At 37.5% G+C, this 25,643-nt stretch overlaps 1 protein-coding gene across 6 annotated transcripts in view; it reads right to left on the bottom strand.

The window, feature by feature from the left end:
• The window catches only part of FANCI (FA complementation group I), a 71,097-nt gene that overhangs the window by 30,142 nt on the left and 15,312 nt on the right, over positions 1-25,643 (bottom strand). For all 6 annotated transcript variants that reach the window (XM_002825800.5, XM_024232409.3, XM_024232407.2 and 3 more), the window contains 14 exons: positions 23,989-24,119; positions 23,089-23,245; positions 22,952-23,009; positions 21,359-21,400; positions 20,793-20,916; positions 20,255-20,340; positions 16,160-16,286; positions 11,239-11,331; positions 10,406-10,542; positions 7,839-8,019; positions 5,960-6,047; positions 3,434-3,564; positions 2,899-2,969; positions 1,489-1,603 (listed from right to left, as the gene is read on the bottom strand). In XM_002825800.5, the coding sequence (XP_002825846.3) occupies positions 1,489-1,603; positions 2,899-2,969; positions 3,434-3,564; positions 5,960-6,047; positions 7,839-8,019; positions 10,406-10,542; positions 11,239-11,331; positions 16,160-16,286; positions 20,255-20,340; positions 20,793-20,916; positions 21,359-21,400; positions 22,952-23,009; positions 23,089-23,245; positions 23,989-24,119 (1,541 nt within the window). The remainder of the gene's footprint in view (positions 1-1,488; positions 1,604-2,898; positions 2,970-3,433; positions 3,565-5,959; positions 6,048-7,838; positions 8,020-10,405; positions 10,543-11,238; positions 11,332-16,159; positions 16,287-20,254; positions 20,341-20,792; positions 20,917-21,358; positions 21,401-22,951; positions 23,010-23,088; positions 23,246-23,988; positions 24,120-25,643) is intronic.

The following is a 25,643-nucleotide window of genomic DNA, read 5'->3' as shown; positions in this document are numbered from 1 at the left end:
AATTCTAGAAAGGTTTAGAGAAAGACAGTCTTTTGTTTAGAAATGGACATGACAAAGAACTGACATCCTTTGTGTAAATTACATAATAAAATCAGCAATTATAGACCAAGAATTCCTAATCCTTACTCCAGGCATCACAGTAATGTAGTTCATACTGTCTGAGGCCAAATCCTTCTTCCACCCCTTCTTGGTTATATAACCTTGGGCAAGTTATTTAACCTGGCTCAGCCTCAGTTTCCCTGTCTTTAAAATGGGGATAATAATACACAAATGATACCTAGTGTTCCTAATATTTAATCTATGCTATATGTTATAGACAAAGCTTTATGTAGTTATACCAAAGCAATAAAGTGAGGATTCCTAGTCAAACTGTTATATATAAATATGTCTCCTATTTATAAATCTTATAGTACATCATTTAAATTATGAAGACAATTTTATTGCTCCAAAGCCTAGATTACCAGATTATTATAAAAAGTTTTGTTTTCTCAGATTACAAGGTGTAATATATGTTCCTGTGCCAAGTAAATACATTGACATAAGAAAATGGTATAATAATAGTATCTAGCCTCAGAGGACTGCTGTGAAGATTAAATGAGATAATAAATGTAAAGCACTTTAGCACAATATCTAGCACCGTGCTATTCAAAAGAAATATAATATGGGCCGGGTGTGGTGGTTCACGCCTGTAATCCCAGCACTTTGGGAGGCTGAGGCAGGTGGATCACGAGATCAGGAGATCGAGACCTCCTGACTAACACAATGAAACCCCATCTCTACTAAAAATACAAAAAATTAGCTGGGCACAGTAGCGGGCGCCTGTAGTCCCAGCTACTCAGGAGGCTGTGGCAGGAGAATGGCGTGAACCTGGGAGGCAGAGCTTGCAGTGAGTTGCAGTGAGCCAAGATCGCGCCACTGCACTCCAGCCTGGGCGACAGAGAGAGACTCCGTCTCAAAAAAAAAAAAAAAAAAAAAAAAAGAAAGAAATATAATATGAACCACAAATGCAAGCCATGTATATAATTTTATATTTTCTAGTAGCCACATTAAAAAAGTAAAGAGAGATAAAGTCAATTTTAATGTTTTCTGTAACCCAACACATACAAAATTCTCTCTGAAGATGTAATCAATATTAAAAATTATTAGATTTTTACATTCTTTTATTTCAAAATCTGGTATGAATTTTGCATGTATAGCACAACACAATGTTGACTAGCCACATTTCAATCAAATGTTCCATTCAATAGCCACACTGAGGACAGTGGCTACCATACTGGATAGCATAGTTTAGCATACAGTAAATCTGCCATTAATAAGTGTTAGCCAATATCATCAGCAGCAGCAGCAGCAGCACCATCATCATCATCAGACTCTTTAGTTCTAGGATCATTCTTACAACCGTAACAGGAATAAAAGAAAACAGCGTGCATTTCATCGATGCACATGAATGATACGCACACACTACAAGTTAACATAAATAATCCTTACCTGACTGACACTAAGAGACTGACTGCACTGAGAGGATGACAGGCTGCCTAAAACTTTAAAGTTCTTCAGGAGCAGCAAAAACCCAGCAACTGCAGATTTTCGGGCATCAAGCTGGCTAGCTCAGAAATAGAGAAGTTAACAAACAGTACTATTTCACAGGAATATGCTTCTGGGTCAGAAAAATCCAGCTAGTTGCATACAGAGAAGGCATATGTATAAACAATGAAGCGTAGAGCAAAACAAAGTGAATTTATATACTCAAAATAAGGTATCAGCTGTTCAAAGCAATTTATAGTATAGAAATTGAACTGACTTTTTTCAATACTTAACTCATGATACTCTACTTCCTTCTATCCTGCTCTCAAGTCTATGTGAGGAATAAGAATAAGAGTGCTGAGAAGCTAAAATTGGCTGGTTACTCAAATGTAAGAAATTGCTGATTTTGCCATATTTGAAGGAGTGCTTCCCTTCATATGCTCTCTTTCATCATAGGATAATGTAATATTTGATGCCATGTAAACTGTCCATCCAGAAAATGTCACACTTGTCTTCTGAGGCGCAATGATTAATTCATGTTAAAGATGTTACAACATAATATCTCAGTCTATTCGCTATGCCTTCGGGTGAGGAGTAACAAAAACTGTTAATTCTAGAACAAAGATAATAGCATATGGCTTAGTTGTTCCTCTGGACACCCATGAATATATTATAATATGGCCAATGTGATATTAATTGGGCATCTTATCCTCAAAGTACCAAATGCTTTTCACATATTACTGTCATATTTTTAGGAGATGTCAAGATCATCTCTAGCTTATATACTAAGAAATAAAGGAAGAGATGTTAGGAGGGATTGGCTAAGCTACAAATAGAACTCATTCCCCTCAACAATTACTTTGATCTACTAGCCTCTAGATCATAATTCAGATGTTCACTAAAATGAGATTCTTAAGTATATTCTTCTTGACTAAGGTGCTTTCCCCTTTGGAACTGCTGCCAGCTCAGGTTTCAGAGTATATGACACTAGAACATTACCCTGAAGATTATTCTAATGTAGTAGAGCAAAGTACTTGACATCACAAGCTCTGATGTTAGACCTGACTTTGCATCCTTGCTCTACCACCAACTACTGTTTTACCTTTGGAAAGTCACTCATCTTCTCTAAGCCTAAGTTTTCTTATCTGTAAAATGAGAATTGCAATAATTCTTACTTCATAGGGTTGCTCTGAAGACTGAATGAAAAAAGCACAGAAAGCACTTAGCAAAATGCCTTATTTGATGAAATTGCTCTGCGGGGCTAGGAATTCTCATGATCACTGTGAACAGGTGGTACTAGGAGATGGCAGAGATAACTTTAGCTCCAAAATTAGAAGACAACGTCTTGCTATGATATAAAAAGATGCTACATACTTGGCAAACATAGCTTTCCGAAGGACAAGTATCAAGGAGTCTCTCATTGACATGCTGACTTTGAGAAGGGGCTGAAAAAGAATCAGTGGGTAAAAACAGAACAAATTTGCTTATTAGCCTTAGGTCATTTCTACCCAATACTGTTACCATATGGCTTCCATAAGGAAGCTTACTTCTGTTTTATATACGTTTTAATGTTTATTACAGTTAACAAGGACAATAGTATACTTTGAAACACTAAAATGAAACTGGTTGCGAATGCCTTTGTAAATCTATTGTACTCAATAATGTTCTAAGAGAGTTTTAATTATTTCATTAACTTGAAAATGAGTTGAGAGAATAGTGCTATGGATAGTAAATAAACTTAGAAAACAGTCTTGCTCAATGCTCTTGCCCTTTTAATGCAAATTTTATGTTTCAGACTAAAGTGGAACAGAATTTCTTAGACATACATATTTATACAGAAATGCATCAGACTTCCACTAGACAGTTAAACCTCAGTTTTGGCAAGTTACTTGGGAATCTGAAGACTTACCTGCACTGCCTTAAGCAGCCTTTGTACAGTCTGAAGGGGCAGAAAGGACAAATAGTCAAAAGCTTCTGTGACTTTAGAAGAACAACTTTGAAGAACTAAGGGTGCATACATGACGATATTTGAAAGCAGGTCTGAAAAACAGAATCTATAATCAGTAGTCTCAAATAACTAAAGATATCTGAAATAGAAAAATACGGAGAAGAAATGTAAAGTCTTTTGTTTGCTTTCTCAAATAAGTCAAGTATACTACAATACAAATTTCTACTGATTCTATATATACTTTTTCTCCAATGTAACCAGGATAATTTTAGCTTTTTTCTATGATAGTTTCAATTTCTATAAAAATTAAACTGCCTAAAAGAAAGGAAGAAACCGATTACACTGCCTAGACATAAGTAGTAGCACACATCTTCTTACTTCTAAGCTAAAATAAATCAATAAATATTTCTGAATTTTTACTACGTGCAAGCATAATATGGTCCTATTAGGAACATAAAGGTATAAAACATAGTCTTTTTTCAAAAATTTTAATAATTTAGTTGGAAGTAAGAAAATTTTTTTAAAGCATTAAAGAGGTAAATCACAGAGTAATATCAAATATCTATTAATTCCAAACATAGTTTATTGCCTACCAAATGGTAAAGGGACAGTTTAAATAGGAGTTCAAAGGAAGAAGAGATCATTATGAGTTGGTATATATTAGGAAAGCAATGAGGAGAAGGAACTTAAACTAGGTTCTAAAAGATGGGGAACATTTAAATGCACAAAGAACCAGAAAGGCCTGCATATATAAAGGGAAAAGTATGAGTAAAGGTATGAGAAAGGTAAGTATAAGACATATTCAGAAGATGGTAGGGAAATCAATGATGCTGGGGTGAAGAATCCAGGAAAGTAAATAACTGACTTTAACATTGGAAAGGTAGGTTGGGATCAACTTGTCAAGCACCTTCAGTGCCAGGATAAAGAGCTGACAATTTGGCCGGGCGCAGTGGCTCACGCCTGTAATCCCAGCACTTTGGAAGGCTGAGGCAGGTGGATCACGAGGTCAAGAGATTGAGACCATCCTGGCCAACATGGTGAAACACCATCTCTACTAAAAATACAAAACTTAGCTGGGTGTGGTGGCGCGTGCCTGTAGTCCCAGCTACTCTCAAGGCTGAGGCAGGAGAATTGCTTGAACCCGGGAGGCAGAGGTTGCAGTGAGCTGAGATCACACCACTGCACTCCAGCCTGGGTGACAGAGTGAGACTCCATCTCAAAAAACAAACAAACAAAAAGAGCTGACAATTTATTAAAGAACATACTGATGATTTTGTAGTCATAAGGTGGTATTTTAGGAATACTAATCTGTGGTAATATGCAGGTTAAATTGCTGCAGGGAGAAGAAAAAGCCAGGAAACCAGTTAGAAAGCTGTGGCAGTAGTCTAAATTCAAGGTTGTAAGAATGGGAATTAGACACTGGATGTGAGGTTGGGAGGAGGAGGGAATAAAAAGATAGAAAAAATAACAGTATGAGGGAGAAAAATGACAGAACTTAGGTACTAAGTGTGTTTGAGAAAATAAAAGGTAATTCTAGCCTCCAGGACTTGGGGAACCATGTTTCAAATAATGGAAATAGGAGCAATGAAAAGGAAAATTTGTTTGAAGGGAACTGTATTATATTTGAGGTAAAAGAAAAACTGGTCACGGGCAGGAAAAGAAGCAAACTCTTATTGTAATCAGAGAACTTACCTAAAAAGTTTCAGGGGAGTTATAAACAGTGATGAATGACATAGAGAAATTTTTAAAATTAGTGATGAAGGCTAGTAAATTTAGACATTAGGAGTTATGTATTAGAAACAGCAAATTCAGGCCAAGCGTGGCTCACGCCTGTAATCCCAGCACTTTGGGAAGCTAAGGTGGGTGGATCACCTGAAGTCAGGAGTTCGAGACCAGCCTGGCCAGCATGGCGAAACCCTGCCTTTATTAATAATACAAAAATTAACTGGGTGTGGTAGTGTGCGCCTGTAATCCCAGCTACTGAGGAGGCTGAGACACGAGAACTGCTTGAACCCAGGAGGCAGAGGTTGCAGTGAGCTGAGACTGTGCCACTGCACTCCAGCCTGGGCAACAGAGTGAAACTGTGTCTAAAAAAGAAAAAACAACAACAACAACAACAAAACAGCAAATTCAGAGGTTACCAGAGAGAAACACTGTGCAGTCCAAATGTCAAGGCTAAAAGGACTAGGAAGTCAATGAGTGGCAGCAGCAGGACAGCACTCATTTGAGAGGTATTAACAAAAAGAGAAAATGTTGAGCAAAATGGAAGTTTTACTTATTGGTTAATTGTTGCTTTCCTTACTAACAGCTACAGCCTTTTTGACAACTGACAATCCCAGACAACATAAATGGATTTGCTTTACTGGCATCCTATCAAAGATACTGCATTTAAATGCTCATTAAAATTTTTTTCCCAGGACCAAATGATTATGACATTTAAATGAAAATATTTCTAAAAACTTTATTCCTTCTGTCAAAGTTTAATACCTAAGAAATGACTGATGGGAGAAGATGCTCTGGTAACAACCCTGTTGAGGACCTGCTCCAAAATTTCTTGTCTGATCATCTCATGGATCTAAAAAGAACAGAATAAATAAAATATTCCTGGGTGACCCTTCAGCTTTTAAGTATATCAATGCATGTCAGGCAGGATGAAGAACCGTTTGGATATGAGTAAAACTCAAAAAATCAGAATATAATGTGAATCATCTGGAAAGACAGAATCACTCAACTTTCCCCTTGTTCTGTGCTTAGATGATTCATTAGTAGGATAAATACCATGTTTATTAGCCTAAAAGTACAGATCACATTAAACTATTGCTACATATAAGGTTCAGCATCAAACAGGATCAATTCTACTTAGGTATCCATTACCTGACCATATCCATATTCCTGACAGTATACATAACTTTTATTCTAAAAATTAAAATGTAAAAGCCCATGAAGATTTCTAGAAACTTAAAAGATCGTCCCTAACCCCTTTTCTCAGTTTCTAGAAGTACAGCAGTTGCCATTAAAAAGACCCATTCTGAATTTTCACTTGAATTTTAGTTAAAATTCTTACTTGAACTTGATTACTTTATGGTACAGACTAATTCGTTCAGACCTCAGACTGTTAGTGACTTAGCAGCAATTTATAAAGATGCCTTGATAAAACCGACATCTACATGAAATCAAATGGAGCCTCTTTAGTTTTGAAAAATAATAATTTAAATACAAAAACATACTCTAAGATAATGTCTTTAACAATATCACTATTAAGCAGGGTAATTTATATCATCAAATACACTGATAACTCTCAAGAACTGTTTTGACATTTACTTCATAGTTCTGGATTAGAACACTAGATTTACATTTAGATCAGCCTCCCAAATAAACATTTCAGCAGACACTCTTGGTGTGTAGCTACATTAAACAATTGAACATCAAGAAGACTTAGAGGAATTACTAGAAAAGTTGAAAAGTTGTTTAACCTCAGATATGATCTAGCATTTTTTTATTCAAAAAAAATAAATTTTTGAAAACTGTTTCGGAAATTAAGATTGAGATGTCAGTGATAATTGGTAATAATGTCAAAAAAATGTACATTTCCCATTTTGGTTTCTTCAGAAACAATGAACCAATAAGTATGATTCTTTTTTTTTTTTTTTTTTTGAGATAGGATCTCACTTTGTTACCCAGGCTGGAGTGCAGTGGTGCAAACACAGCTCACTGTAGCCTTGACTTCCTGGGCTCAAGTGATCCACCTCAGTCACCTAAGTAGCTGGGACTGCAGGTGCGCGCCACCACGCCTGGCTAATTTTTGTATTTTTTGTAGAGATGAGGTTTCGCCATGTTGCCCAGGCTGGTCTCAAACTCCTGAGCTCAAGTGATCTGCCCACCTCAGCCTCCCAAAGTGTTGGGATTATAGGCTTGAGCCACCATGCCCGACCAAGCATGATTCTTTTTTTATTTTCAGTAAAAATTCTTAAGCATGATTCTTTAAGCTTGATGCTCTACAGTGACCTAAAAAAATTTCTTCTGTGTAAAGGAACAGCATTAAAACAAAATAAAACAAAAACCAGAAATGGTTTACTGCTGGAAGAAGGAAAAATCATGAAAAAGCTATCTTATATTCAAACTTCTAGGTCAGAAACAATTGAATTAAGTGGAATAAATGAAAAACTTACATAAAAGAATAAGAAAGTAAGTATTCCATCAAACTGGATCTATAATGTTTCAATATTATCCTAATCTCTGTCATATATCCTCTATCAAACTAAGACACACTCAAATTTCCTTGTCCACCAAACTCCCAGGCAAATGCCAAGCCCTACTTGGATTATTTAAACAAAATTAGGGAGTGGTTGCCAAAATAGTGTCTCACCTTAAAAGTTTCCAACAGGATATTAGCTCCGAGCTTACATGCATGCTGGTTTGGCATTCTAGAAAGACTTGGGCTGGTTTCAATAGTTTTTCCATCAAGAACCTTCTTTGGCCCATATGAATCCATCAAAATGAAACCAAGTTCTACGAGGCCCTGAGTAACATGGTCCCAACTATGAACACTACAAGAAAACAAAGCTTAGTTAAAAAAGAAAAACTTAGTGAGATATTCTTACCTTTATACTCATTGCCCTGTTATACATTTCCCAAATTTGACCTAGATAATCAACGTACTCCGCATATAAACCTTTTCTTTACACACATCGTCTGACAAAATTCTGAATTCCTAAATGTACCATAATGGGAACAGCAGGCAAGTGGTCTCCAATGACACACAGAATTCTGGGAAAATCCAGAAGCTAGAGAGTATTAAAAAAATTAAAGATTCCCATTCAAGATTTCATGATGAGAAGTTCATTGCTGCCTCTTCTATTACCCTACAGCACTGACAACGCTTATGTAGAGGCTTACAAATTAGCTCCCTTCCATAGACAGAGATTCTCTAGGAGAGAGGTCATAGTATAGTCATATTTTTACCCACATTGCTTAGCACAAGGGTGGCATATAAAAGACATTCAATAGATATTTATAGTATAAATGGATGAGTGATCTGGTGTCAACAGCATAAGCTAAAACTATAAATAATCTTTTGTAAAAGAGTAGAATCATTGGTGGTTTTATACCACTTAATGTTATACCCCACAGTGGAAATAATGTGAATATAACCTTTATCCATTATATCTACCTGTTAAATTGCAACAAATTATAATGCAGCACTACAGAATGAAGTAGATAGTTATGGATAAATTATAACACTTTAACAGAGTTAACAATATTCATACTCTGAAGAGCCAAAAATTCAATTACATAAAATGGAGAATGCATTATTTAAAGGTTCATTAGCTGACTGGGGCAAGCATGTGTAAACAGCCAGTTATTTTAGAGGATCTAATAAGGCTATCCAAATCTCTCCTGGCTGAGGTTTGGTCCCACCTAGTGGCAAGTACCCACTCCAGGCTAATTATACATGGAGATGCTTTCAAGTCCTATGACGGTTGAGATTTCCAGAAGATGGGAAGCTTTCCAGGAATTTCCTGGTTAGTGAGTACCTCCTTCTTTAGCCCAACTTGAAGAGATTGGGTTGGGAAAATACTGGAGACACAACTATAAACCTCAGGAAAAAGAATAATCAGATGCAAAGATTAAAAAGCTTTAAGGCCTAACAATGGGTAAAACACTCAAACAATAAACTCTAATTTCAAATTTGCCCTACTGCAAAGCTCATGTAAATTCAATCTATTAATAAACAAGAATTCCAGGCCTAGAAGAGACCTACCGTAAATTATGCTTAAATTATGAAACTTTAAAATATATTTAATACACAGTGAAAGCATGACATAGTAAAGACTGTTAAAACAGCTAATGTATGTCCTGAAATTAAAATAAAAACCAGGACAGTTACTGATGTTTTCCATGTGGTTTTAAATGAATTTGTCTAAACTGGCTAATCAATAATTCAATTCCAACCATAAGCTCCAAATTTCAACAAAGTAAATAAAACTCTTAATGTTTTTTACTCACTTTAAAAAGAGGCCATGAGCCAGATGCAGTGGCATGCACCTATTGTCCCAGCTACTTGAGAGGCTGAGGCAGGAAGATCAGTTGAGCCCAGAAGATCAAGTCTAGCCTGGGCAACATAGTGAAAAGTTCCTACGTCTTCAGAAAAAAAAAAAGAAGAAAGGCCAAGCCAGGCACAGGGGTACATGCCTATAGTCCCAGCTACTGAGGTGGGAGGATAACTTGAGGCCAGGAGTTTGAGGCTTTACCGTGCTATAATAGAGACTGTGAATAGCCATTGCACTCCAGCCTGGGCAACATAGTGAGTGAGACTGTTTCCTTTAAAAAGGAAAAGAAAGGGCCAGGACCGGTGGCTCAAGCCTGTAATCCCAGCACTTTGGGAGGCCAAGGCAGGTGGATCGCTTGAGCTCAGAAGTTCAAGATCAGCCTGGGCAATATGGCGAAACTCTGTCTCTACAAAAAACGCAAAAATTACTTGGGCATGGTGGAGCTTGCCTGTAATACCAGGTACTCGAGAGGTTGAGGTGGGAGGATTGCTTGAGCCCAGGAGATCAAGGGTGCAGTGAGCCAAGATTGTGGCACTACACTCCAGCCTGGGTGACAGAGTGAGACTCTGTCTCAAAAAAAAAATGGAAAGAAAGAAAAGGAAAATAGAGAATTGTAATATCATGGAATAAACAAAAGCACCTAATTCCGTTTTGTATGCTTGCTGTCAAGGTGGCCAAGAAACCAGGGCCTGAGATTCAAGGATATTTCCATAGGGAAAAAGTATGCTCTACCAGTTTTAAGAAACTAAACCTTGATGTGTGACGTGACGTCAACAGCTGTAAGTCATCAGTTTCCCCTCATAGGCTGCAAGTATGATACCACATTGCATTTTCTAACGTTAAACACCTTATAAACCTTTTGAGATATGGTTCACCAACTTACCTATTCTTTACTACTTCCAAGATCATGGTTGAAACATAAGATCTATGAGGAACTAGATTCTGAAGAAATTTTGAGCCTTGGAGGAGTTGAAGATCCTTAAAGCTCTTTACAACCGAAGTCTTTAAAAGATCAAGCACCTTGGGTATAGTTAATAAAAATAAATGAAAAAATAAATAAATAAAAGATCAAGCACCTAACAGAATGAAAGAAATAAGAAAATAAAGCAAATATTATAGCTCATGCTATAAATCTTAACCCTATAACTGTTCCTATGAGCTGCCATTCACATATATCCGTATGACAACTATTTTAACTAGATGAAGATGTTACAAAAATTATGACGTTCAGTGGGAACTTTAAGGAGTTGAAGACAAGCCTTCCTTAAGCAAAAAGGGGAAAAACAGGCTAAAAGTCAATATAAATATTACCCACAACCTGGAACACATATAAGAAAAAAAGTGTAAATTTCATCCTTGCAACTAACCTATTCTTGGAAAGCTACAACATAATAAAACTGCTGGTGAATATCCACCTAAACTGTCCCTTCCTCCAACTTGGGATGTGTGGTATCCTTCCACTCTTATTCCCACCTCACTAGCTTACCACACAACAGGAAACGGAGGAATAAACCAAAAACCTGTAGAAGTCTTCCATCAGCCCCCAGAGAACAGAGGGGACATACATGTCTTATAGCAGCTTTGCTGCTGGCAGGAAGGGGGTAAAATTGTTTAGGAAAGGATACAACAAAAACAGATTTCTGTGATTTTTTTTTTTTTTTTTTTTTTTTTTTTACCAACTACAGAAGGAAACAAAATGGCATTTTAAAAAAATACCTGGTCCTGAAATCTTTGTATTCTTGTTACAGAGAGAAGAAGAGCAATGCTGAAGGGACTTAAATTATTACTGGAATCTCCTTGCTGTCCTACCTAGAAGAGAGCAACCAAAAGGAAGTCATTACTTACCTTTTTTTTTTTTTTTTTTTAAAAAAAAAAGATTGGATCTCTCTCTGTTGCCCAGGCTAGAGTGCAGTGATGCAGTCATAGCTCACTGCAGCCTTGATTTCCCAGGCTCAAGGGATCCTCCTGGCTTAGCCTCCCAAGTAGCTGGGACTATACCATGCCTGGCTAATTTTTTAATTTTAAATTTTTAAATTTTTTGGAGAGATGAAGTCTCACTATGTTGCCCAGGAGAGTCTCAAACTCCTGGCCTCAAGTGATTCTCCCACCTTGGTCTCTCAAAGTGCTGGGATTACAGGTGTGAACCACCACACCTGGTCCCATTACATACATCTTAAAAGTATAACAGCCTATTTAACAGTAAGTCCCTTGACCAGGTGCGGTGGCTCATGCCTGTAATGCCAGCATTTTGGGAGACTGAGGCAGGTGGATCACTTGAGGTCAGGAGTTCAAGACCAGTCTGGCTAACATGGTGAAACCCCATCTCATAAAGTACAAAAATTAGCTGGGAGTGGTGGCACACACCTGTAATCCCAGCTACTTGGGAGACTGAGGCAGGAGAATCACTTGAACGTGGGAGGCGAAGGTTGCAGTGAGCTCAGATTGCACCACTGCACCCCCCAAAAAAGTCCTTATGACTCAAGAGACATAAAAAAAAATTTTTAATAGTAATAAAAAATAAAAATAGGTCCTTGAATGGATCAGAAATCCAAATGTAAGAGCGAAAATTGTAACATTTTTAGAAGAAAACATACAGAAAAATTTCAAGACCTTGGATTACGTAAAGATTTCTTAGATACAATACCAAAAGCATAATTTGTACAAGAAAAAATTGATAAACTGGACCTCACCAAAATTTAAAACTTTTGTACTTCAAAAGATACCATTAAGAAAATAAAAAGACAAGTCACAGACTGAGAAAAAAATTTGCTAATTATATATCTGATAAAGAACTTGTCACCATTCATAACAAAGTTATTGAAAAAATAAAAAAGAACTTGTCAGTAGAATATACAAAGAATTTTAATTAAGAAGACAAACACACTCAAAAAATGGGCAAAAGATTTGAATAGACATTTCACCAAAGAAGGTATTAGAACAGTTAATGAGCACATGAAAAGACGCTCAATTATCATCAGTCATTAAGGAAATGCAAAGTTAAACCTCAATGAGGTACTGTTTCGTACCCATTAGAATGAATATAATAAAAAAGACAATAACAAATGTTGGCCAAGAGACAGAGAAATAGGAACCCTCACATAGTGATAATGGGAATGTAAAATGATACTGTTTTGGAAAACAGGCAGTTTCTTATAAATATAAACATAAATTTCTCATATAAGCCAGCAGTTCTACTCCTGGGTATATGCACAAAAGAAATAAAACGTATGTCCACACAAAGACTTATATTTGAATGTTAGTGGCAGCATTATTTGTAATACCCAAACAGTAGAAAAAATTCAAATGTCCACCAGCTGGGAGACTGCTAAACAAAACTCATATATATCTACACAATGGAATACTATTCAACCATAAAAAGAAATGAGCCTGACACAGTAGCTCACACCTGTAATCCCAGCTACTCAAGAGGCTGAGGCAGGAGGATCACTTGAGGCCAGGAGTTCACAGCAAGACCTCCATCTCTTAAAATAATTGTTTACAAATTAGCCAGGCATGGTGGTGTGTGCCTGTGGTCCTAGCTAGTCAGAAGTCTACAGTGGGAGGATCACTTGAGGCCAGGAGTTTGAGGGTGCAGTGAGCCATGATCATGATATTGCACTCCACCCTAGGTGACAGAGTGAGACCATGTCTCCTAAAACAAACAAAACAATAAAAAGAAATGAAATATTGACATACGCTACAACACAGGTGAACCCTGAAAACATTACACTTAATGAAAGAAGACATACACAAAAGACCACATATCATATAATTCCATTTATACAAAATATCTAGGAAAGGTAAATCTACAGAGACAGAAAGTAGATTAGTGGTTATCTGGGGCTGGGAGTGCCAGTGCAGATTAAATGGGCATAAAAGATCTTACAGGGTGATAAAAAATGTTCTAAAATTGGATTATAGTGACAGTTACAAAACTAGGTAAACTTACGAAAAAAATCACTGGATTGCATGCTTAGAATAAAATAATTTTGTGCTATGTAAATTGTGCCTCAAAAAGTTTAAAAAATACATTTTCAAGGCCTAGAAAAGATGATACTAATAGAACAAAAAAAATGTAAAATAAAACATCACTCAAATGGCAAACAAAAACAAAACGAGAGTGGATCAAAATACATAAAGCTGGTAAAAAGGCCAGTAATATAGTTACTACGAACCTAAATTAAAAAAAAGAGTGAACAGATACAGAGAAGATAAAGAAGTTTTAAAGCCTACTCACAGATTATGGTCTTTAAACATCCTTTCCTACAAAAGGGACCCAGGGCTTTTTAGAGACATGGCTGGCATCAGGATGGGGCAAAGAAAGTACTATGGTGAGCCTTGGGCATATCATGCCACAGCTCAAAGACTAAATGGGGTCACATCAAAAGAACACATAAGCTGACCTGAAGGATCCAACTGGCTGAATTTGGGTAATTTTGTGCTCAAAACAAATAATGACAGTAACGAATAATGAGTAGACTGAATTTAAAAAGGTTCATGAGTGCATAATGATATTCAAAACAATAGGGAAAGGAGAGGCTCTTTTTACAGAAGAATGCCAGCTAATAATGCCGAAAGAAAGATGCAATTAAAATTTTCTAATTAAAATTAGAATTCCTTGGGAACAGATTGTGAGGACAAAAAGAAAAAAAAAATAAGATATAAAATTTGTGGTATAATTACTGATTTAGGCCAAGAATCATCAATAGACGGGAAAACAAAAACCATTGTGTGAAATGTTGTTGGGAAAAGGATTTTCAATACTATCTCGAACTATGATCCTATAGATTCCTTTCTAATACAAAGGGATACATATATACTTATAAATGAAGAAAATCAATGGTCATTTTCTTAAAAGCAAATGATTTAGCCTCACAAATAGTAAGGTAGCTAATACTATGTTCCTTCTGATGTAATGCACAGAACAGTGGTTGGCAAACTACATACAGCCTGTTGGCCAAATCCAACCCACTACCTGTTTTTGTGCAACCCATGAGCTAACACTGGTTTTTATGGTGTTAAATGGTTGGGGGTAAAAAAAATCAAAGGAACGCCAGTGCAGTGGCTCACGCCTGTAATCTCAGCACTTTGGGAGGCCAAGGCAGGCAGATCACTTGAGGCCAGGAGTTGAAGACCAGCCTGGCCAATATGGCGAAACCCCGCCTCTACTAAAAATATGAAAATTAGCCAGGCGTGGTGGCATGCACTTGTAGTCCCAGCTACTTGGGAGGCTGAGGCATGAGAATCACTTGAACCTGGGAGATGGAGGTTGCAGTGAGCCAAGATTGGGCCACGGCACTCTAGCTTGGGTGTCACAGTGAGACTCTGTCCAAAAAAAAAACCAATCAAAGGAAGAATAATATCCCACAATATAAAAACGGAATAAAATTCAGATTTCAGTGTCCATAAATGGGAAAACAGCCACACTCGTTAGTACATTTTGTCTATGGCTGCCTTCTTGCTGCAGTGGTAAAGCTGAGTAGTTGTGACAGAACCTGCATGGCCTGCAAAGTGTAAAATATTAGTATCTGGCCCTTGCAAGAAAATGTACACATCACTTACGAAGTATTCTTGCCAAAAATGTTTAACTTGAACCCAATCGTGAGGAAACAATCAGATAAATCCAAAAATGTGGGACATTACACAAGACAAGTGGGCTGATGCTTCAAAAAAATCAGTCTAAAACTAGAAAGAAAGAGCAACCAAATGCAATGCATGAAGCCTGATGAGAGCCTGGAGCAGAGGAAAAAAAAAAAAAAAAAACAGCTGCAAAAGACATTTTAGACACAACTGTGAAAATGTGAATAGGGAATATAAATTAAATAATATTATGGAATTATTGTTAATTTTCTTAGATGTGATGATGGTATTGTGATTAATATGTCCTTATTCTTAGCATGCTGAAATATTCAGGCATTGAAGTGTTAGGGTTTGGGTTTCTGCATCTTACTTTTAAATGTTCAGAAAAAGAATATGTATGAGAGAAAAAGTGAGGTAAATGTGGCAAAGTGTCGAATAATTGGTCAATCTAGGTGAAGGGAACATAGGTGTTCTTCATGCTATGTAGTGTTTTAACTTTTCTGAGTTAGAATTTTCAAACTAAAAAGTTGGAGGAACAAATGTATCTGTACACTACTTTTAATATAGTTTAAAACACTTCTGAGTTTTATTTTACTACTTTACAAATACTTCATGATGAATGACTTAGCATCACACACCTCCACGATATACTACTAGATGCAACATCCTAATTCATAAATGAGAAAGCAGAGGCCATAGTTGAAGGTCACATAAGATAGTGACACACAATCTACTTAGAATTAGATTTTGAGTTTTCTGCTGAATAGTTCTCAACTTTTTTCCCACTTTTTTGCATTAGAACTTTTGAGGGTTTTTTTTAATAGAACTTTCTGGCTTGCTTAACGATGTGGTGTACTGCTAAAGTGAGGACATTAAAAAAAAGGGAGTGTGGTAACATCATGTATTTTCCACTTTTAAAGTAAAAAAAAAAGAGATCCTCCACACCCAGGGTCATTTTACAGTATTTATTTCCTGTCATTAACTGGCATAAAAGTGGCTTAAGTTCAAACACTTTCATTCAAAAGAGACCCAGATCACCTTACAAGTTTGGTGCTACCTTTAAGTGTTTCACGAGTTCTCTGCCTAGTTCATAGTCCAATTTGATGGCAAACACAATGTGTAGAATAATGGTGCCTTCCACATGACGAAGTTCACCTGATGGCACAGTAATAACATCCAGTAGCCTAAAAGATTCAACAGAAAGGTATGAGCTATAAGGTGCAGTGGCTCATGCCTGTAATGCCAGCACTTTGAGAGGCCAAGGTGGGTGGATCACTTGATCCCAGGAGTTCAAGACCAGCCACTACTAAAAATACAAAAAAATCAGCTCAGTGTGGTGGCATGCCTATAGTCCCAGCTACTTGGGAGGCTGAGGTGGGAGGATTGCTTCAGCCCAGAAGGTGGAGGTTGCAGTGAGCCAAGATTGCGCCATTGCACTCCAGCCTAGGCAGCAGAGTGAGACCCTGTCTAAACAACAACAACAAAAAAGGTATGAGCTATGGTTTTTGAGTGAGAGACAAGGGCGGGTGCTATGATGAACAAGTAGACCAACTCAAGCTAAACTCATACAATCACTGAAGGCAGGTGTTTACTAGAAATTCTACTGCCCAATTCTCTGCTCCTGTCTGTCTATCTATCCATCCATCTATCTATCTATGTGAGACAGGGTCTCGCTGTCACTCAGGCTGGTGTGCAATGGCATGATCATAGCTCACTGTGGCCTCAACCTCCCAGGCTCAAACGATCCTCCCACCTCAGCCTCCTGAGTAGCTGGGACTACAGGCATGTGCCACTATGCCCAGCTAATTTTTCTATTTTTTGGTAGAGATGGAATTTCACTATATTGCCCAGCTGGTCTTGAATTCCTGGGCTCAAGTGATTCTCATGCCTCAGCCTCCCAAAATGTTGGGATCACAGGCACGATTCACTGTGCCCAGACTCCGCTTCTTTTTACAAGATTTCATAAAATAAATGTCTATAGTCATAATTTCTCCTTTTTTATCTCACAATCTCTTCCCAGTACAATTCAATTAAATCAGGCTTCTATCCTCTTTCTACCCTCACCCCCGCAATAACATTATTTTCACAAGGGTCACAAATGACCTCCAAGTTGTCAAAAACAATAAAGTCCCATCTTAATTAACATCTCAGATCTGACACAATTAACCACTTCTTTCTTGAAACATTTTCTTTTTTTTTTTTCTTTTTTTTCTTTTATTATTATTATTATTATACTTTAGGTTTTATGGTACATGTGCGCAATGTGCAGGTAAGTTACATATGTATACATGTGCCATGCTGGTGCGCTGCACCCACCAACTTGTCATCTAGCATTAGGTATATCTCCCAATGCTATCCCTCCCCCCTGAAACATTTTCTTCTCTTAGCTTCCAGGGCATCATCACTGGCCTCTTCTCAAAAAAAAATTTTTTTTTTGTTTTTGAGACAAGGATTCACTCCCATTGCCCAGGATGGAATGCAAAGGTGCAATCTCAGCTCACTGCAACCTCCGCCTCCTGAGCTCAAGTGATTCTCCTGCCTCAGCCTCCCAAGTACTTGGGACTACAGGCATGCGCCACTGCACCTGGCTATTTTTGTATTTTTTGTAGAGGTAGGTTTTACCATGTCATCCAGGCTGGTCTTGAACTCCTGAGCTCAAGCAATCTGCCTGCCTCGGCCTCCCAAAGTGCTTGACCTTGAAATGGTGGAATGCCTCTGAACTCAGTCTTAGGTTTCTTTTTCTTCATGCTTTCCCTTGATAATCCCATCCAGTCTCTTGGCTTTAGTTCCTTCCAGTCTTTTATCCCCAGTTCAGCCCTCTCCCTACTACTCCAGAGTACCTGCTTAATATCTCCTTATGGGACCCTAATATATATCTCAAACCTAGTGTGGTCAAAAGTGAGCTAATTAAAAAAAAAAAAAGTGAGCTAATTATTTTCTCCAAAATCTGATTCTCTGTCAGCTTATTCTAATTTAGTATCTAAGACCACCTTCTCTGCTGGGTATGGCAGCTTGCTCCTGTAATTCCAGCACTTTGGGAGGCTGAGGCAGGAGATCGCCTGAAGCTAGGAGTTCAAGACCAGCCTGGGCAACACAGTGAGACCCTGTCTCTAGAAAAAATTTTTAAAATTAGCCAGGCTTGGGCCGGGTGCAGTGGCTCACGCCTGTAATCCCAGCACTTTGGGAGGCCAAGGTAGGTGGATCACTTGAGGTCAGGAGTTTGAGACTAGCCTGGCCAATATGGTGAAAGCCCATCTCTGCTAAAAATACAAAAAGTAGCCGGGCATGGTGGCACACACCTGTAACCCCAGCTACTAGGGAGGCTGAGGCAGGAGGATCGCTTGAACCCAGGAGGCAGAGTTTGCAGTGACCTGAGATCATGCCACTGTACTCCAGCCTGGGCAACACAGTGAGACTTCCTCTCAAATAAAAAAAATTAGCCAGGCATAGTGGTGGGTGCCTGTAATGCCAGCCACTTGGGAGGCTGAGGTAGGGGAATCACTTGAACTTGGGAAGCAGAGGTTGCAGTGAGCCGAGGTCACACCACTGTACTCCAGCCTGGGTGACAGAGACTCCATCTCACAAAAAAAAAAAAAAAAAGTAGCCAGGCTTGGTGTCACGTGCCTATAGTCCCAGCTACTTGGGAAGCTGAGGCTGGAGGGTCACTTGAGCCCAGGAATTGGAGGCTGTAGTGAGCTATGATGGTGCCACTGCACTCCAACCTGGACAACAGAGCAAGACACTCTTAAAAAAAAAAAAAAAAGAAAAAAGAAAACACCTCTAATTAATTGCTCAAGCCAAACTAACTAAATTCTTTGTCTCTCGATTTCCATATCCATAAAGTAGAGGTAAAATAGGGTTGTGAGGTTTAAAGTGCTTAGAATAACACCTGGCACAGAATGAACATTCTACAAATGTTTGCTTAAAAAACAAAAAATCCGACCAGGCACGGTGGCTCACGCCTGTAATCCCAGCACTTTGGGAGGCCGAGGCGGGTGGATCACCTGAGGTCAGGAGTTCAAGACCAGCCTGGCCAACATGGTGAAACCCCCATCTCTACTAAAAATACAAAAAATTAGCTGGGCGTGGTGGCGCATGCCTGCAATCTCAGCTACTCAGGAGGCTGAGGGAGGAGAATCTCTTGAACCCAGGAGGCGGAGGTTGCACTGAGCCAAGATCGCACCACTGCACTCCAGTCTGGGCAACAGAGTGAGATTCCATCTCAAAAAAAAAGAAGAAAGAAAAAAACAAAAATCCTTGGCCAGGCACAGTGGCTCATGTCTGTAATCCCAGCACTTTGAGAGACCGAGGAGGGTGAATCACTTCAGGCCAGGAGTTTGAGACCAGCCTGGCCAACATGGCAAACCCTGTCTCTGCTAAAAATACAAAAATTAGCTGAGCGTAGTGGTGCGCACCTGTAGTACCAGATACTCAGGAGGCTGAGGCAGGAGAATCGCTTGAACCTGGGAGGTGGAAGATGCAGTGAGCTGAGATCATGCCAATGCACTCCAGCCTGGGCCACAGAGCTATACTCTGTCTCAAAAACAAAACAAAACAAAACAAAACCCAAAATCCTCTTTCTCAGACATGTCATACTGTTCTGCTTCTGTACTATTTCCCTACTTGAGAATGTTCTCTGATCTATATATTATGGATCTTATCATTCGGGCTTCAGTTAAAGTAGCACATCTGAGAGAGGTTTTCCCTGGCCCAATCTAAAATAGCTATACTGTCAGTGGTAGATCATCCATTTGAATTACCTGCATAGCACTTTTCACTATAATATTTTTCTTGTTATTTATTTTCTGTCCTCTTCTCACTAAAATTGAAGCTCTACAAGAGCAGGGACATTGTCTGACTGGTTCAGCACGGTAGCCCCAAGGCTAAAGAGTTCCTGGCAGAGAGCTGACACTTAATAAATAGGTTTTAAACTTGCAGCTTATAGGACAATTATTTTCCTGGAAAGGTGAAAATGAAAGAGCTGAAGAGATCATGTTATTCTCTTTATTACTGAGTAGCTAAGAAAAGATTAGAAAAGTTTTGTGCTGAGGTGAAGGTAGGTGGTGAAAGAGAAGAAAATGAAGTAGCTAAAATACACAATGAGAAGATGAATTTGTAAAAATGATCTTTATCTCTACACTATATTACTCACTCATCACCACTCTGTTCCTCATTGTGCTGCTTATCTAGTGCACTGAAGAAGGCTATGATTCCTTCCAAAACACTCTTTCTGCTTCCCTGAAAACAATACAAAATTGGTAAGGTCTCCCAATTAACAGCAAAATAACCAAGTTGAATTCAAAGTAGTTTTCAGCTTAAAGAATTCTCCAGTACAAATTTAAATAATCTATGACTTAGACTCAAACTAACAATGTATAGAACACTTTCATGTTGAAACAAGATTTGAAATACCGCTTACTGTAAGAATTTATGGGGCCTATAGTCTACCCTTTCTGAGATCTTTATCCCTTTTACCTCCACAAAGAAAATGTGGCAATACAAGAGATAATGCATGTTTTCCTTGGATGAGAAGTATGATCCTTTTACCAGACCAAACCACCATACGTGAAATGAAAGCATCTATGTTCGGCTATGTTTGCTCTGCTATGTAAACCAAGGGTATGAATAAGTTGAATGGCCATAACTGGTCATACCACCAGAACTAAGGAGAAACAATTTTCCATTTGTACCTTGGAGGAGAGAACCAGAAGCTGATAGACCAAAGGTGGTATTTCTTGAAGATTCATCTTGGAGAACATGCTCAATGCTTTTTCCACCACAAATTCCACCTCTTCTGCAGTCAGAGGGACATCCCTGTGGATCAAAGATTCTAAAGGCTATAGACAGTGTCTAACTGCCTTGTTTTCAGAAATTCAATTCAGGGCTTTACAGTGGTTAAAATTCCATTAAACATATTTTAAGAAATAAAACTTGGGAGCAGAGAATTAAAGAGATAATAGATTATTATAACTGTCCCTTTTGATTTTTCTCTAATGAAGAACCTTTAAGGGAACCAATAACCTTACCTAAGCAAAGTCACCTTATAAAAATACAATAAAGTTATGTTTTAAATAAGTAAGTAAAGCCAAAAAGGAGGCAAGAGTGGGGAGGGAATCTGTGAATCTGTAACAGAAAACATAACTACTAATATTCTTACAATCAGGAGAGAGTGATGTTTACGTTTGCTATGGTTTAATTTGTAACAAGTAAGTTCACAAAGCAGGATATACAAAGAAAAGGGAAAGATGATGCTTACTTGAACATGGAGGTGAGTTGGATTACATATTGCTGATCCCACCTGGTAGAAGAAAATGACAAAGTTTATTTCTTTCCAACTTATTTAGATATAACTTTGTAAAATTAATGAGGACAAAAAAATCAGGGCCAATTCAAGTTTGATTTTGCAATACTGAGAAACAAGATCAAATAAATACCATTTAAAACAATGAAATAGCGGTTGTTAACCTACCCGACTCGCAAAATCAAAATTCTGACGATACCCAATGTTGGTGAGATTGTGGAAAACAAACTCTCTTCACATACCATTTTAGGGAATGTATGACAAGCTGGCAGTAGTTATCAACTTTAAAAATGCACATAATCACAGATCTACCCAATTTACTATTTGAAATATATGCCATGTACATGCTTATAAAAGGTCATCTAGATATATAAAGATGTTCAGGCCAAGTGCAGTGGCTCATGCCTATTATCCCAACACTTTGGGAGGCCAAAGTAGGAGGATCACTTGAGGCCAGGAGTTCAAGAGACCAGCCTGGGCAATAAAGCAAGATTCCCATCTCTATTTAAAATTAAAAAAGACATTCATTGCAACACTCTTTGTAATAGCACAAAAACTGGAAATAACCAAATAATCTGACAATTGTAGATTAGCCAAATAATAGATTACTGCAAACCATTAAAAAGAATGATGTAGAGTTGTATATGCTGACATGGACAGTTGTATTAAATAAAAAATGCAAGGTATATTACAATATGTACTGAATCAACTCTTGTGGAATTAAAAACAAATTAATTGATAAATACATGCTTAAAGTGATTTATGTAAGGGATCTTATGTAAGGAACCATAAAAGCAATTATCTCTGGTTTAGATAATCTTGGGTATTCCCTTCTTGTTCTTTTTAACAAACCTACATGCAATCACAGTATTATATAACATACTAATCTCTTTGTTAATTATATGGTAAGAATTTTTCATCTTTGATGTATACATTTCACTTTTAATAGGTATAAATGTCATGGAGTGGCTCTACCTTAACTTACATAGTTTACATGTCTCTATTACTGTATGCTTCTACTGGTCACAAATTTCCGTGTTGAACATGTTCATATGTGAGGATTTTCTTGTATGTTGGAGTCACTCTTTAATGTAGATTCCCAGAAATACAATTACTGGTTAAAGGATACATCACTTGTATATTCTACTCCCTCAAAAAAAAAAAAAAAAAAAAAGAAAAAAGAAAAGATGCAGCAGCAGGGTGACTTCCCCAGCTTTCACGACCTTGAGACTCCAATAATGCTTAGATTGGAGCATTAAACACACTAACATTTAATTATGTGTATCTTAACACACTAAATTGCTGTACTAAGATACACAGTCAAGCAAATAAAACTATATGAACAGTCTTAGAGGACAGAATATAGTAAATCATCTCTTTCTCACTAATTCATTGCAGACTAAATAGTTTTATAGTGTTATATTAAAAACAACAAAAAAGAAGGACTTAAAACCTTCACAGACATAAATTCCTGAAATAAAGTGGTGGTTTTTTTTTTTTTGGCCACTTGTATTCCTAAGAAAGTTATACATATTTAATAAGACTCACCTGCCAGAACACAGGGTGTTAATCAACTGTTTCTTACATTCTTCCCCACTCAGTACACCTAGAAATGCAAAATATACTGAGCAATAAATTTGATTATGTGAATAGAGAGAAAGCCACTAAAATTGGAAGAAAATTACCTTTTCCATAAGCCAGATTTTCCTTTTTGGTAGCCAGGGCAGTGAGAATGATAGGTAGTAACTCCAAAGATTTTCCATTCACTAGGCTGCCTTCTCTGACAGTGCTAATAAACTCATTGGCTAATTCAACCAATAATGGTCCTGGAAAATGGTGAGCCTAAAAGTTCACAGGATAAAGGAAATCTCAAGAAGAAATCCAATGTTTGATATATCTTTCTAAGAAATAAAGTATTTTGCTGAAATAAAAGAATTGACTGAGATCCAGAACTGGTCCCATAAGGGATTTATGGAATCATGCTGCTCTGTCTGGTACATAGTTATAATTGTGAAGGGCTTCAAAAGTTAGAATCCTCTTATCGGTTCCCTGATGTTTTCAGATATGCCAGCTCTTGAAAGAGATATATGTCCATGGTACCAGAAATGTAATATGTACATCTAAGTGGATTATAACCCATTCATCTGCTTTTTTTTTGAGATGGGGGTCTCACTCTGCTGCCCAGGCTGGACTGCAATGGCACAATCTCAGCTCACTGCAACCTCCGCCTCCCTAGCTCAGGCGATCTTCCTGCCTCAGCCTCCCAAGTAGCTGTGACCACTGACATGCGCCACCAGCCGGGCTAATTTTTTTTCTTTTGTATTTTTGGTAGAGATGGGGTTTCACCATGTTGCTCAGGCTGGTCTCAAACTCCTGAGCTCAAGTGATCCTCACCTCAGCCTCCCAAAGTGCTGGGATTACAGGTGTGAGTCACCATGCCTGGCCTGCTTCTTTGTTTTTTAACAACAGGTCTTACTCATAAATAAGAACTATGCTAGGTTGGGCACTTAAGTTTTCCTTCCCTCAACAAATTACAAACCCCCAAAAATATACCCCCAGATAAAAGTTTTTGTTTGCCATCTTACCTCCAGCATCAGTAATCCTATGATCTCAGACGCTATTTCTTTCTGCAAATCCCCTGATTCCACCAACTGGATACAACAAGTGTATATCTTACGTCTCCTAAGTGTTCCAGCTTCCCCAGAGCAGGGGGAACCTTATTGTTTTAAACAGGGGGTTCAGAAACAAGTCTTACAAGATTGACAGGTAAATAGGAAAAACGAACAGGTTTGTAGTTAAATACAAGAAACAGAATTATCAAACAACTGATTACTACGGTGCTTAGAACAGCAATGGTTAAGGGCTTTGAAAAAGTGCTTAATTTAGCCAAAATAAAGGGACTAAAATGTCATCTTTTCTTCATCCACCTATTTTATTAATTTATTTTAATAATTACAGGATGAAGTAACCTTCTAATAGGTCTTACAGCTTTTAAGAAGTCCAGTAACCCAAATTTAATAACTAATCTATTTTCTTCAAACTTCTGCAATAGTTCTTTAAAATCACAACAGTTAGCAAGCTGACTTTTTTAATGTGCTCTATATAAATACTTGTGAACTTTTAATAAGTTGAGTGCTTTCGTTTTGATAACGGGAATCTCCATTTGATATTTTCATTTGTATAACTCATTTGCAGTCTGAAAATTTTTTTTTAGTGCTAATCCTGGAACATATCATTAAAAGTTAATTTTCTTTGCATTTTAAAATATCTGGATCATGAAGAAAAAGTGATGAAAATAAATCAAAACTGAAAAAAAAAAGATAATAACAAGTGTTGACAAGGATGTGAAAAAATTGGCATCCTAATCCAGCCACATTGGAAAACAGTGTGGCGGTTTCTCAAACAGTTAAACATAAGAGTTTCCACATGATCCGGCAATTCCACTCCTAGATATATATCCAAGAGAAAGGAAAACATATGTCCACACAAAAATTTATACACAAATGTTCATAGTAGTAGTATAATGGCCAGAAAATAGATACAACTTAAGTCTTCATCAACTCATGAATGGAAAAATGTTGTATATCCACATAATGGAATATTATTCAGCAGTAAAAATAAAGTACTGATACATATTACAACATAGAGGAACCTTTGTAACATTATAAATGAAAGAAGTCAGTCACAAGGGACCATATATAGAATGATTCCACTAAATGAAATGTCCAGAATAGACAGATCTGTAGAGACAAAAAGTAGATTCGTGGTTTCTTAGGACTGGAATGGACTAGGGGTTTGGAGAGGTGACATCTAAGAGATGCAAACCTTCTTTCAGGGGTAATGAAATTGTTTTAAAATCAATTGTGGTAATGGATACACAACTCTGAATATACTAAAAGCCATAGAATTGCTCTTCCATTTAGTAGTAGTGTACATAGGCAGTTGCTATTGATCTTTCATTATTTCCTTTTCTCTGATATTTCTATAAAATATTTAGCAAGTTTCCATACAGGTTGACTCAACCAATCTTGAAAGTTCTTTCATGAATAGGAAGATGTGTTTTTGTACCCTTGCAGCAGAGATCTAATTTACTTGGGGGAAGAAAAATAAACCAAGTTAACATACCTAATTAAGAGTCCAAAGACACTTTTAATTTTTGCCTTATAAAATTTTATCCTACCAGAATTTATAAAACCACTATAAATCACAATCTGCAACAACTTAAACTAGCCCTTGTTCA

Source organism: Pongo abelii, chromosome 16, assembly GCF_028885655.2.
Source record: "Pongo abelii isolate AG06213 chromosome 16, NHGRI_mPonAbe1-v2.0_pri, whole genome shotgun sequence".
In the NCBI taxonomy this organism is placed as follows: domain Eukaryota; kingdom Metazoa; phylum Chordata; class Mammalia; order Primates; family Hominidae; genus Pongo; species Pongo abelii.
The sequence above is the reverse complement of the archived record's forward strand: the minus strand, read 5'-3'. Positions and strand labels throughout refer to the sequence as shown.